Consider the following 12,621-nt stretch of genomic DNA (forward strand, 5'->3'; position numbering starts at 1 on the left):
TATAAAATGTAATTAACTTCTTTTTCTTGCAGGCCCATGAGGAAAACCTAAAGGCCAAAAAAGATCCTTGACATTTCGTTCAGGTGCCCAAAGTATTTAAGGATTATATATTAAAGATACTAGAGCCCATAACAAATCATCCGGCAAATGCTAAAATACAAAAGACACTATTTTTTGAAAATGCAACAAAACCAAAATTCTTAGGCTAACATTCAGTTTATCCCTATACCCATAATCGATTCACGGTACCACCAACATTTGATTGAGACAGGTTTTAAGGCGTTCGCTACAAATGAATTGTGAAAAGTTATAGTATTCGACTGCCTAAAGGCTTAATATGATTACATTTTCTATAAATGTGAGGTTATGAACGAAGTGATTAGGAATGAAAATAACAAGGCAAATGGGAACATAAATTTCCTCTCAGGATCCAAATGACAAACGAAAAATAAGTGGTTAACATGTTGATTAGTGAATAGTTACAACTGCCAAAAAATATCCTAAACCAATAATAGACTCAATTTTCGGTGACATGCAACAAGTGATCAAAATTGTACAAATTCAAAGCCATTTCAGGCGGGAATTATCCAAACCATCATATGATGGATAAATCTACCCCATCTAGGCGTATCAAGAAGGGCATACACGATCTAGAGAGGAAGTCCAACGCTATATGAGAAAGCGTCTAGATCAAGAAGCCTATCAGGCAGGTCTGAGTGGCATTCATACTGATGCAGTCACATATACCATTAATAATTTCTACGTGCCTAGTCCAAATAACGGTTTTAGACCCTATTAATTTCCAGGAAAATATTTTTATGCACAGAAATAAAAGGGTAATCCAATATTGCTCTAGCTTTGCAAGTTCTAATATTTGCATCAGTACTAGGTCAGGTGTAAAATGGACAAAGTTTCAAAATTTTGAATAATTAAAACTCCTATAAAATGTGATGTAAGAGTTCGATTGTCTTCAAATTGCACATCCCATCCACAAAGGGTCCAAGTTTTTAAAATCCACGAAGCTCATAAAACGCGAAATTTGCATCCGATTCCATTCAGACTTGGCACATCTCAATATTTCCATCAACACAAGATTGTTATAAAGATGATAGAGATCGGACCATTCCTTCTGATACCTCCCCCACATAGGGTTCACGATTTTGAAAAATAAGACGCTCAAAGAAAGCGAAATAAGCATATAACTCTCTTCAAATTTCAAATATACAAACATCTTTGCTAACGCAAGATCTGTTGTGAAGATGATATATATCTGCGAACTCCTTCTGAGCCACCCTTGTGCAATTCTATTATCTGTTATAAGATGCGAAAAGAGTCAGCGATTTTTCAAAACATTGTCACATAACTCATATAAAGCGAATTTATATCATATATATTTAGGCCCGATACGAAATGGACAATATTGACCCATTCCTTCAAACCCTAATCCATAGAGGGTCAACAATTTGAATTATCACAACAGAAGTCAAAGTCAAAATATATTTAAATAATCGAATATTGGCTGAGGGTATACATCTGTTGGCAGAACGGACTGATACTTTTTTACTTATTAAACCTGGAATTAGAACTTGATTGGCAGAAATCAAACAAAACATGTGGAGCTTTAACAACAACATGGACTGTGAATATGAGAAGTGCATTGGGTCTCCAGACCATCGTTAGAAAAATTCTAATCATTCACAACAGACAATAAATTATAAACAAAATGTTCAGTAAATATATAAAAAAAATTATATTTCTGAGGGCGCTCGTTGTTGTTGTAGCAGTAGTAAATGTAGGTGTTTGGATTCTGCTAATTTGGCTCAAGCTCCAGATTTAAAAATTCGGCTACCTTAATGGGCTGTACATGTACATTTTTCTGAGGGCGTTTAGAACCCACACACCGCACTCTGGCTATGTCGGCGAGTCAAGGTTTCAAAATTCTGTTAGATTTTGATTTGCTTTAAACCACACTTTTCTAATTTTCAAAGGATTATTAACTTATTTCTGCATACAGCAGAGACAATATCCTTGAAGACGAGAAAGCCTGTTTGGATAGAACAAAAGCAACGAGAGGTTATTTTCTCGGGAAGCTTTTCTTTAAGATTACGTGGTAAATAAACCCATGTCGTCCATAACCTCACTTTTAAAAGAAACATTCAAAACGTACAAAGCCATTTTTTTATTAATCCCCAAAAATTTCAATTCACAAAACTGTAGCAACAAGGTATCTTAAAAGAAAATTCAAAAGAAAACAAAAAAATCACAACCCACAATGGTATATCAAAACTGGAAACTTCATGTACAACATAAACTGTAGTAGGAACAAAGTAGTTGATCTATTTATATACATACATAGATATTTAAATATTTAAGAGAAAGAGAGAAATAATAAATCCCAAATCCCGTTTCATATTTGTAAAAAAAGAGAAGAAAACACAAATAAACCCACAATATTTCTTTAGAAACGAACATCTTTACAACGATGGCATTCATAGAAAAAAAAAATTACACGCTTCTGTTGGAAGCTTCGATTTAGTTTTCTATTTGAATTCTGATCATAACATTTTTTAAGACAATAAAATATCATTATTATAATGATTGTAAAGCTAGTAACTAATATTAACACAAAAACAAATTGTATGAAATTAAATTACTTAAAAGAAAAGAAAACAAAAAACTATAACGACTATATCAATTAAAAACTAAATATATTTATACAAATACTTAACAACAAAATTGAAATCGATGTATATGTAACTAATGATGATGCTGATGATGACAAAGATGTAGGGGCAAAAAGTAAATCTATATATATATGCATATTATTTTAATACTGTGCAATAATATAATTTATATATGTATGTATGTATATGTATAACAATGTGTATATGTATGTAAATATGGGAAGAAAAACAATTGTAATTCTATTTATTTATCCTTGAAGGATGCATTTTATTTACACTTAGGCATAAAAACAAAAAAAATTAAAACAAAAGAATTTATTATTAGGCCCTACTTGAAAATTGTGTACTTATGCGTAATCTTAGAGATAAAAACCCACAAAATATTGTATTATATAGTAGTATAAACAACAAACAACAGCACACAGTATGTGTTCCAAATGAAACGACAATATTTTACAATTTCAATTTGGTTTTTATTTTGATGTATTTTTTTTTTTTCTTCAATAAAAAATTATTGTATTTATTTTGAAGCCGGTATATTTCTTTTTATTTGTTTTGTTTTTTTTTAATTTTTCATAAATTTAATATCAACTTCATACTAATGATAAGTCATTCCTTTTTTAAAAACTGCTTTATATTTCGATACCCCCTTTTTTGCGTTAAAACACATCGAAACAAATTAGAAAGTTTCTGTCGGTGTTCCAACCTTCAGTATTTGGCCCTTTTTGGGGCATCTACAATAAAAATGTGCCCCTCACATTCCAACTCCATTCCAAGAGATCTAATGTTAGTAACCATAGTTCAATGTGAAAACCTCGGAATATCTGCGCATTGTATGAGACTTGTAATTCTATTTCAAAATGCTCGAGGCTTTATAGAGTGTGGGCGTAGGGAGGTTTATCAAAAGGAGTTGACCGATATATCACCTATTTATCTAATGCAAATTGGCATATTCGGAAATTGAACAAACTCATACTGACTTCCATTTTATGGGCACGAGAAGCAATCTATCTTCGCTCCTGGGCGGTATAAATATTACCACGGATCAAAATTTTAAAATACAGATACTCTATTCGTTTTAAATGAATCTAGTAAGTGCCCGCTACGTCGCACAGTGGTGTGAGGTAAAACCGAAATTAATTCAGGGAAGCTTTCTATCGCTTTGAAATTTTGCTCAAATATTTATATTACCCCTAGTATGTTTGGTATTAAAACGGTTCCACGTTTCGGCAAGGCCCCCATATACCGTTACTTCCTGATTATCGCTGTTTTGAATGTTTTGCCCACAATTTTAAACCAAATCATGTGTAACTTGACATTTAGAGCTCGGAGTAGATATACTGGGCATGAAAGCAAAAATGTCGGAAATAGTATCAAATTTTAGGAAAAAATTTAGATTTGTTCGAATTGATCACCCTTGGAACGAATTATGGCCTTCAAACGGTCAATGAAACCGTCACAAGCTGCCCGAATGTTGCTCTGTGGTATTTTGGCCCATTCCCGGCGAAGAGCTTGCTTGAGGTGATCGACAATTTGATATTTTTAGTGCCAACCTTGTTTCCAAAATACTCCAGACACAATAGTCCCACGGATTAGTATCCGGATATTTTGGTTGCAATTATGCGCTGGAAATGAAGCGAGGAACTTCATTTTGTAACCATTCTTGGGTGGATGCCGAGTCCTGTTGGAATGCCCAAGGTCTGCAGCCAAAATGTTTGCGTGGCCAAGTCTTTAATACACCCTCCAGAATATTATGAAGATAATATTCGGCATTTATTCTGATGCTACGGCATTTATTCTGATTCGGCCCTGCGACGCGCTTTTAGATTAAGTTGCTTATTTACTTTTCGAACCATTTCTGCTACGCTACCAGTATCACGGTAACGAGCGATGGTACGAGACACAAAAGGTTTATTCACATTTAAATACTGGAGTGCTCTAACGATAGCCACTTGTGGTTTTCAAGCCAAATATAAAGAACTCACACTATCACGCTTGAATTCCATCACGAATAACTTTTTTCTGGAAAATTCTCACTAAAATGTTTTTGTACGTTTATAAACAATATACTGAGCTGTCACTGGAATAATTTTAACAGCTATCGGACGAGTGGCTTAAAATGACTGAAGTTGGTTGCAATTTTTTCACCTTTTCTCACCCTATAAGGGTACCTCCCGATATTCGGTATTTTTATGATATAAACAAAATTATTCACCTGAATTGTTTCGAATTTCCAATTAAAGCCTATGACAAAAAATGTCCTATGAAGGTTCACGTTTTCATATATCCTCCATATAATGGTACCTGCCGATATTCGATACTTTAATATATTATTAACATTACTCACTGGAGCTATTATTATTCAAAGAGCTACAGACGCTATATTAGAATTGGTCTAATCATTTAAATGTGGTCTTTCCATGTAAGTTACCTTTCTTAGGATACTACAGATCATAAATACTGATGGTCATGAAATCTCGTTCATCAAAGTATCCCACTATTATCTTCTTTAAGTATATGCATATTGTTATTTCGTATTGGATTCAAATTCGTATTTCAAGTGGGCTAATGGCAAACTGGCATGTGGAAGGCAACAATCGTCTGAGAAAAAGGATTGATGTTCCCTGTTACAAAGGTTGGTTACGCGCCTTAAGAAGAAAAAAATAGAACACTGCAAAAAAGTAACAGCTGTGTATTCCCTTCACCAATAACTCTTCCGAATTGCCAACATTCTGATATTTTACACCAGTCTGAATATGGGGACAGAAATCTTTAGGCATTTTATACCAAAAAATAAGATTTCCTCAACACTGCCTTTTTACAATTTGAAAAGAAAATTAACGGTTAGGTATCACTTATATTGGCGTATTTATCCATATAGTACTTGTTACTTACATTTGATTGCGTTTTACTGCCATTACAGCGGAAAAAATATTAAAGTTTAAATTAGATTTTTATTGATTTCATTTCAATATAAATGGTATTTTAATGTAACCAATTATATATATTTTCTTTGGAGAAATGTTTGTTTGTTTTAAGTTATATTAAAATGAGGAGGAAAACGCTTAAATTACACAAACATAAATAATATAATACATAAAAAAACTTGGAAGTAATGAAAAAAGATTTACAACTAAATAGAATACAAGTAGAACAACAAGAAGAAATTAAATTACAAAATAAATAAAAAGTTTTTACATTTCATTAAAAAATATACATTAAAATAACACCGAAAGTGTTGCATGTTTGTTTTTTTTTTTCTGTTTCCGATTACATCAGTACAATTAACAACTAGTTTTCTTATAAACATAACGATATATTGTGTATTTTGTGTAATTAATTGAGATATTCCATTTTTTGGTTTCTCCCTCCCTCACACATAAGAGTTTTACGTAGAAGAATACAATAGCTCATTAAAAAAATAACTTTACAATTTGTTTAAAATATCAATGATAACCAGGCAGCAATTAAACAAAAGCCACCACATGTGGCCACTTGTATAAAGGTTCTGTCACCTGTCAAAGCCCGATAGTACATGGGTCCACTGAACAAGATTGTACCAGCTGCCATCAAAGAGCCAGTCTAAAAGAAAATCAAATTATAGTATTAAATATTTTGTAAGCTTAGATTTATTTCAAGTGACTAATATTAAACTAGAGCTTTTATTACAACAAAACATGGAAAATATCAAAAAACAAAAAAAACTACAAAAATTCTAAATTAAAAACAAAAGCTTAAATTGAGACCCTAATCTAACCTGAAACCTCTTTCCATTAAATAGTTGAAAACTTGAAAATAAAATTAAACAAGAATAATAATGCATTTAATGTTGTAACAAGATTCTAAAACAAAACAAACCGAAAAAACGCAAAATGAAATATATTTTTTGTAATTAAAAAATCCTCTTGCCTATGAAAAGCAAAAAAAAAATCATAAACATAAAAACATACATATGTAACAAATGGACAAATTAAACTCCATATAGTGGTTGTTATTAGCTAACAAATTGATACCAATTATTTACAAAAAATCAATTAGTTATGTAAGGAAAAAAAGAAAAGAAAAAACAAATGGTGTTCTCTATAAAGTTAAAACATTATTTTTATTTTGCTTTCATTCTCAAAGATATTTGAGAGCCATCTACAGGGTGAGATAAAAAAAACTGCAACAACGTCAAAACGCCATCACTTTCACATTTTTGCTTTAAATTTTTTTTGAAAGAAAGCTAAAAATGTCGGAAATAACATCAAATTTTAGAATAAGTTCAAATTTGTTTGAGTTGGTCACCTTTGCTGCCCGAATGTTGCTCTGCGATATTTTAGCGTTTGCTGGAGGTGATCGACACTTTGGTATTTTTGAGTGCCAACATTGCTCCAGACACAATAGTCCAAAGGATTGGTATCCGGAGATTTTGGTTGCCATTGTACGCTGGAAATAAAGTGAGGGACCCCATTTTGTAACCATTCTTGGGTGGGTGGCGTACTGAGTGCAATGGTGCCGAGTCGTGTTGGAATGTCGAAGGACTGCGGCGAAAATGTTTGCGTGCCCAAGGCTTTAGTACACTCCCGGAATATTTTCGCGATAATATTCGGCATTTATTCTGATCCCACGATCGATTAATACGAGCGGAGAGCGACCATCGGCTGTTATGGCGACCCACACCATCATCATGACCTCTTTGGCAGGTACACACAATCATTTTGTTTGTTTACAAACTGTTGGACAATGAAAGTTTTTTCGTCGAAACCGGAGAAAACCAAATTCGGTAGTTCGCCACTTTCGGCCAAGCGAAGCAACTCTCTAGCTCTTTTGAGTCTATTTTTCTTCTGTTGCGGTGTAAGTTCTTGTACTTTTTGCAATTTCAATGTCTTTACCCCGAGCTCATTTTTCAATATTTGCCGAATGGATTATTGCGATATGTTCAGCTCACAAGGCATTTTTCGGCCACTGTGACACGGGTTTCGATGAAGTCACTTCTTTATTTTTCGAACCATAATATTTCTGCTGATGTTGCTGCTTTTTCCGTCGACTTCCTTGACGTCGGACTACGCTACCAGTATCACGGTAACGAGCGATACGGTACGATACACAAAAGATTTATTTACATTTAATTGCTGGAGTGCTCTAACGATAGCCACTTGTGGTTTTCCAGCCAAATATAAAGAAATCACACTATCATACTTGAATTCCATCACGAATAATTTTTTTTTCTGGAAAATTCTCAACAAAATACTCTTGTACGCTTGTAAACAATATAATGAGCTGTCACTGGAATAATTTTAAAAGCTGTTGGACGAGTGGCTTGGAAACGGCAGCTGTCTTAAGTTGGTTGCAGTTTTCTTCATCTCACCCTGTATTTTTATTTTGCTTTCATAAGGGAACATAAAACCCCTGCGTGTTTATTGGAATTTTCAAAGATATTTGAGAGCCATCTACTTCCACAAGACTTTTGAGTTTTTATTTTTACATTAATAAATATTTATTTCAATATTTGGTGCAATAAATGTTGAAATTTATGTTTCTTGGGACTACGAACATTATTTTACAAAAAAAAAAAAAGAATATTAAAAATCATGTCAATTATCAATGTTACGATGAAACAAAAAGAGAATTCTAAAAAACGCAACTAATTCATTTAGCCATAAGTAGTCATTTTTAGGGAGTAGCAAGTAGCTCAATGGAAAAAATACTTTATTTTTGAAAAAAAAAAAAACAACACAACAAACATACACAATAAATTATCCAAACGATTGAAACATTTTTGTACAATAATTTAAGATAACTAACTTTAGAATATAGAAAAAAGGTTGCAAATCAATAGAATACCCATATCAATTAAAAAAAAAAACAAAAGACAAAGTAAAAAAGAAACTACGGCACATATGTATGTACGCATTTTATTTATGTCTAATAATGCTCCACTTTCAAATAAATTGATTGATATCCATATAAAATTGTGGTTTAATTTAGTAATGAGTTGTTCTAAGTTTTAATCAAATAAAAAATTAGAAAATATCGAACAATAGTCATTTCGGGTGGCTTATACCTATAGTTAGCTATTTGGAGGCTATGTCAAAACATGGAACCAATTCATAAAGGACTTCTAATCGGAGAGAACAAATACAACAACCCACACCTGGTTTGGGGGTTGTATCCACCATATGATGGTTGCGATGACTCTCACGGTAACACCCAAGCAGGTACTGTAACGAAAGCATATGATTATGCTGACGTAAGGGAAGGACTTCGTAAACTGCGGTGGTTCGTCCTCTGATGCGACGTAGTACTCTTCGCTTCGCCCTGTCGCTCTTGGAGTGCCTGAATTGTCGAATAAATTGTCGAAACGAATTGTCGGTTAAAATACTCAGCGCGCCTCATCGGATCAATCAACGTCACGTCGTTAAAAGTGACTGAGGTCCTATCTTCTTTTTTTTTCCAGGGTTCGAGAGCGATTTAACTTTTACCCACAGCTTACTCATATCGGTTCCAACATTGCAACACTTCAGATGGTCTAGCCATTTTTTCCTCTTATGCTCCTGTACCAACCGGTAGACTTCCACTGTCAAATCACAAATTCTAGGATCATTATGGTTGGTACGACGGAGGTCATCACGGTCGTCTGCTAATCCCGCTGCCTCTGCTAGGATATTTGGTCTTATCTGGGGCATTCGACCAGCAGGTATATGGCGAGCCGCTGCAGCTTTCATGATGTTTCGGAAAATCCTCTCTGTTATCCGAACATCAGAAGATTTGGGCAGTTCTCTGAAGCAACGGTTGGTGAATTCTCTGAACTCTGGCAAGTGAGCTTTCCCATGGTTGCTCTGTGTGTCTTGCCCCAATTAATCAATTCAATTAATATATCCCATAACAAGTTAAAAGCAGATAAGTTCGGAAAGGCCAAACTTTTAATACATTCCACCATTTGAGTGTAACTTATAAATATGTTCTATGTCAGGATGTTTTCTACATACTGGGAACAAAAAATTAAAATTGTGTCTAAAATAACCAAAATACCTTAAATCTGCCGGTAAAGAAGATAGGACCTCAGACCTAACACAACTCTGAGTAAAATTTTATCAACCTACTTCCTTCGGAAGCTAGAGTGATATCCATAGACGGACGGACATCGCTAAATCTACGTAGATTTTCAGGATGTTTTCTACATACTGGGAACAAAAAATTAAAATTGTGTCTAAAATAACCAAAATACCTTAAATCTGCCGGTAAAGAAGATAGGACCTCAGACCTAACACAACTCTGAGTAAAATTTTATCAACCTACTTCCTTCGGAAGCTAGAGTGATATCCATAGACGGACGGACATCGCTAAATCTACGTAGATTTTATACTGTGGGATCTAAAGTACACATATCAAGGTGTTACAAACAGAATGACAAACACATACTATGGTGGAGGTAAAAATAGAAATCTTGGAATGCACCTGGACAGATGACTAATATGTTAATAAATCGATTCAAAAACGAAAATAAAACTAAAAACTATTTAGAACGGTTAATCGGCATATGAGTTTCACCAAAATTTGAATAAAGAATGAAAATCTGAAATTGATTAATTAAATACAGCTTCTGGATTGAATTAAGCTTCGATAATTAAATTCTTAGACAATAGGCTGCGACCACCTACAGATGTTTATGTTTTTACAACCAGGATGAAATATGCACTTGTAAATTTAAAACATGGTAAATGATCTATTGTTCCGTTAATGCATATAACATACATGCAACTTACCAACACAGGGCGACGAGCCAATGGCATTGCCAAAAGGGCAAACGAATGCAGGAAGTGAAAACGATTGGCTGTTTCAAAGACTGCCTTCGATTCCATTTGCTCTTTGGCATCTATAATCTTCACCAAATAATGTTTTCCATAAGCACCCATTATGACTGCAGTTGCTCCACTTAAACCGGCTAAACGCACAAAGTGATAATTGTTACCAGCAATTTCCCATAAATTCAATAGTTTGGGTGGAGCCACAACAACATCCTGTATAGCTTGCTTCGGCTTCAGTCCCTACAATTTCGCAAAACAATGGACAATGTATATTATACGATATCTTCAAGATATAAGGTAAACTTACGGAACCCTTAAGGACGGCAGAAGCTGAATTAATAACAGCCTGGCTGACGGGATTTCCAAGAGTTAAATAATTTAGAGTTTCGCCCCAAGACATGATATCGGTTGACAGTTAAGATATTTCCAATGTAGTTAAAGTAAACCTTTCCAACGCTTGGCAGGAAGCACCTCAAGAAGAACCTCCTCGCACAGGTGATTGTAATGAATTGAACTAAAGCAATAAAACTATTCACTAAATCGAGCCATGTATATTAGTTCTAGCAACAGTGAATTAAGAAAGGTGTATGCATCAGCTAGAATTAAAATTTTACAATATGAAATATTGTACTGTCGAAATATATGAATAAAGTGAATAAACCGCACGAAACTGTCAAAATATCTTGCGTTTTTTAAAGTGCCCCGTGTGTGGTGTTAGTGAATATTTGTATGTATGCGTCACACCTACGATGCATGAAGGGACCTTCTTGGCCGACCTTATCTAGGAGGTAGCAACAACAACAGCCACCAATTTGTCGAGCATCCCGAGAGTGATAGGGCGAAGCGAAGAGTACTACGTCGTATAAGAGCTTCTCCGGCCGAGGAAGTACCTACACAGTTTACGATGGGTGATTTGCGAATATCATCAGAAATGCTAAGTCATCTAAAGCGTTGAGCCCGGACGGAATATCAATGGTAATGTTTAAGCAACTGGGTGCGCCGGGAATTGAGTATCTAACCAAAGTCCTTAACTTTTCGTTAGCCACCCACATAGTTCTCCAAGCCTGGAAAATGGGCAGGGTGGACCCGCTACTGAAGCCAGGCAAGGATGCCAGTAAAGGCGAATCATACAATTTCGCTTTTGTCGCCAGTAGAAAAGACTCTTGAGGCTTTACTCCTCCCCAGTATCAGAGGAAGGTATTTAGTTGCTAACCATAAAAACGGGTTCCGTTCACTACATATCAGTCGAGGACTCAATCAGAACACGCCGTGCCATAGAGCAATAGTGGTGGCTCTTGTTCTATCAAAGACCTTTGATACGGTCAACCATGCCACGCTGTTCGAGGACGGTGAGAATACAACCCTCCATGGTACAATGAAGAGAAGGTAGGTCAACTTTGAAAAAATTGCAAGTATAGAGGTCTTCCTGTTTGGCTTGTAATGTCAGAATTAGTATCAAAACAATAAAAAATCAAACAGCTTGTTGCATTTATTTTGAATAAATAATTGAAAACCGCGAAAACTGAATGAAAGGTCAACACTTCTTTTCAACACCAGATTCTATATATCTCTGAAGGATTATTTCGCTACAAAAACTCTAGATTTTGTCGATGCATACGATGAAATAAACATTTTGAAAACATATGAATTTGAATGTTTTCTGAACAATTTTTTTGTTATTGAAAAGAAAACACATACATAAACAAATAAAGATGACATATTAAGCCAAGAAAATAAAAAAATTGAAATCATATGGTATCATTGCCCTACCTTGATATCATTGTACCATGCAACCCTCCGTCCAAGCTTGAAACGTTCGATAATCATTTATATGTGTGGACGCCAGTAGTACGTGGAATTCCGGAACAAGAAGTCTAAGCCCCGTAGAGTGAAACTGTTTAAAGGGCTATGTACATAAGAAGCTTGAAGTCATGGCTAGGCATATTTTGTGACATTTCACAAAGGGATTACAGAGCCGCACTAAAATCCAGCCGTCGTTTTCCATTATAATTTGACATTAATATGCCTAGCCATGACTTCAAGCTTCTTATGTACTTAGCCCTTAACCTCTACCTTTCCGGAATTCCGCGCCCTCCATACGGCATCGAGATGGATGACTGTACGACCATGGCGTCTGGTCCTGTAGT

General features: G+C 34.8%; 2 protein-coding genes across 2 annotated transcripts in view; one reads left to right on the forward strand and one right to left on the reverse strand.

The window, feature by feature from the left end:
• LOC101895852 (probable multidrug resistance-associated protein lethal(2)03659) overlaps positions 1-3,214 on the forward strand; it is a 71,127-nt gene extending 67,913 nt beyond the window's left edge. The window contains exon 11 of the mRNA XM_020038117.2: positions 33-3,214. Within this exon, the coding sequence (XP_019893676.2) occupies positions 33-71 (39 nt within the window). The 3' untranslated portion in view covers positions 72-3,214. The remainder of the gene's footprint in view (positions 1-32) is intronic.
• Positions 3,215-5,723: 2,509 nt separating this feature from the next.
• Positions 5,724-10,997, reverse strand: LOC101896024 (transmembrane protein 256 homolog). Its single transcript, XM_005187268.4, has 3 exons — positions 10,782-10,997; positions 10,433-10,714; positions 5,724-6,266 (listed from the first exon to the last, which is right to left on the reverse strand). The coding sequence occupies exons 1-3, from the start codon at positions 10,872-10,874 to the stop codon at positions 6,123-6,125; spliced, it is 519 nt and encodes a 172-aa protein (XP_005187325.1). The 5' UTR covers positions 10,875-10,997; the 3' UTR covers positions 5,724-6,122.
• Between the last annotated feature and the right edge of the window lie 1,624 nt (positions 10,998-12,621).

The sequence above is a fragment of the Musca domestica genome, unplaced genomic scaffold (assembly GCF_030504385.1).
Source record: "Musca domestica strain aabys unplaced genomic scaffold, Musca_domestica.polishedcontigs.V.1.1 21, whole genome shotgun sequence".
NCBI classification, from domain to species: Eukaryota; Metazoa; Arthropoda; class Insecta; order Diptera; family Muscidae; genus Musca; species Musca domestica.

Excerpts from the sequence above, each read along its gene's own strand:
- LOC101896024 (XM_005187268.4), bottom strand. The coding sequence starts at position 10,874 with ATGTCTTGGGGCGAAACTCTAAATTATTTAACTCTTGGAAATCCCGTC. Across the intron at positions 10,715-10,781 it reads CTGCCGTCCTTAAGGGTTCC|GGACTGAAGCCGAAGCAAGC; the intron begins GTAAGTTTACCT and ends GCGAAATTGTAG. Across the intron at positions 6,267-10,432 it reads TGGCTCGTCGCCCTGTGTTG|ACTGGCTCTTTGATGGCAGC; the intron begins GTAAGTTGCATG and ends ATTTTCTTTTAG.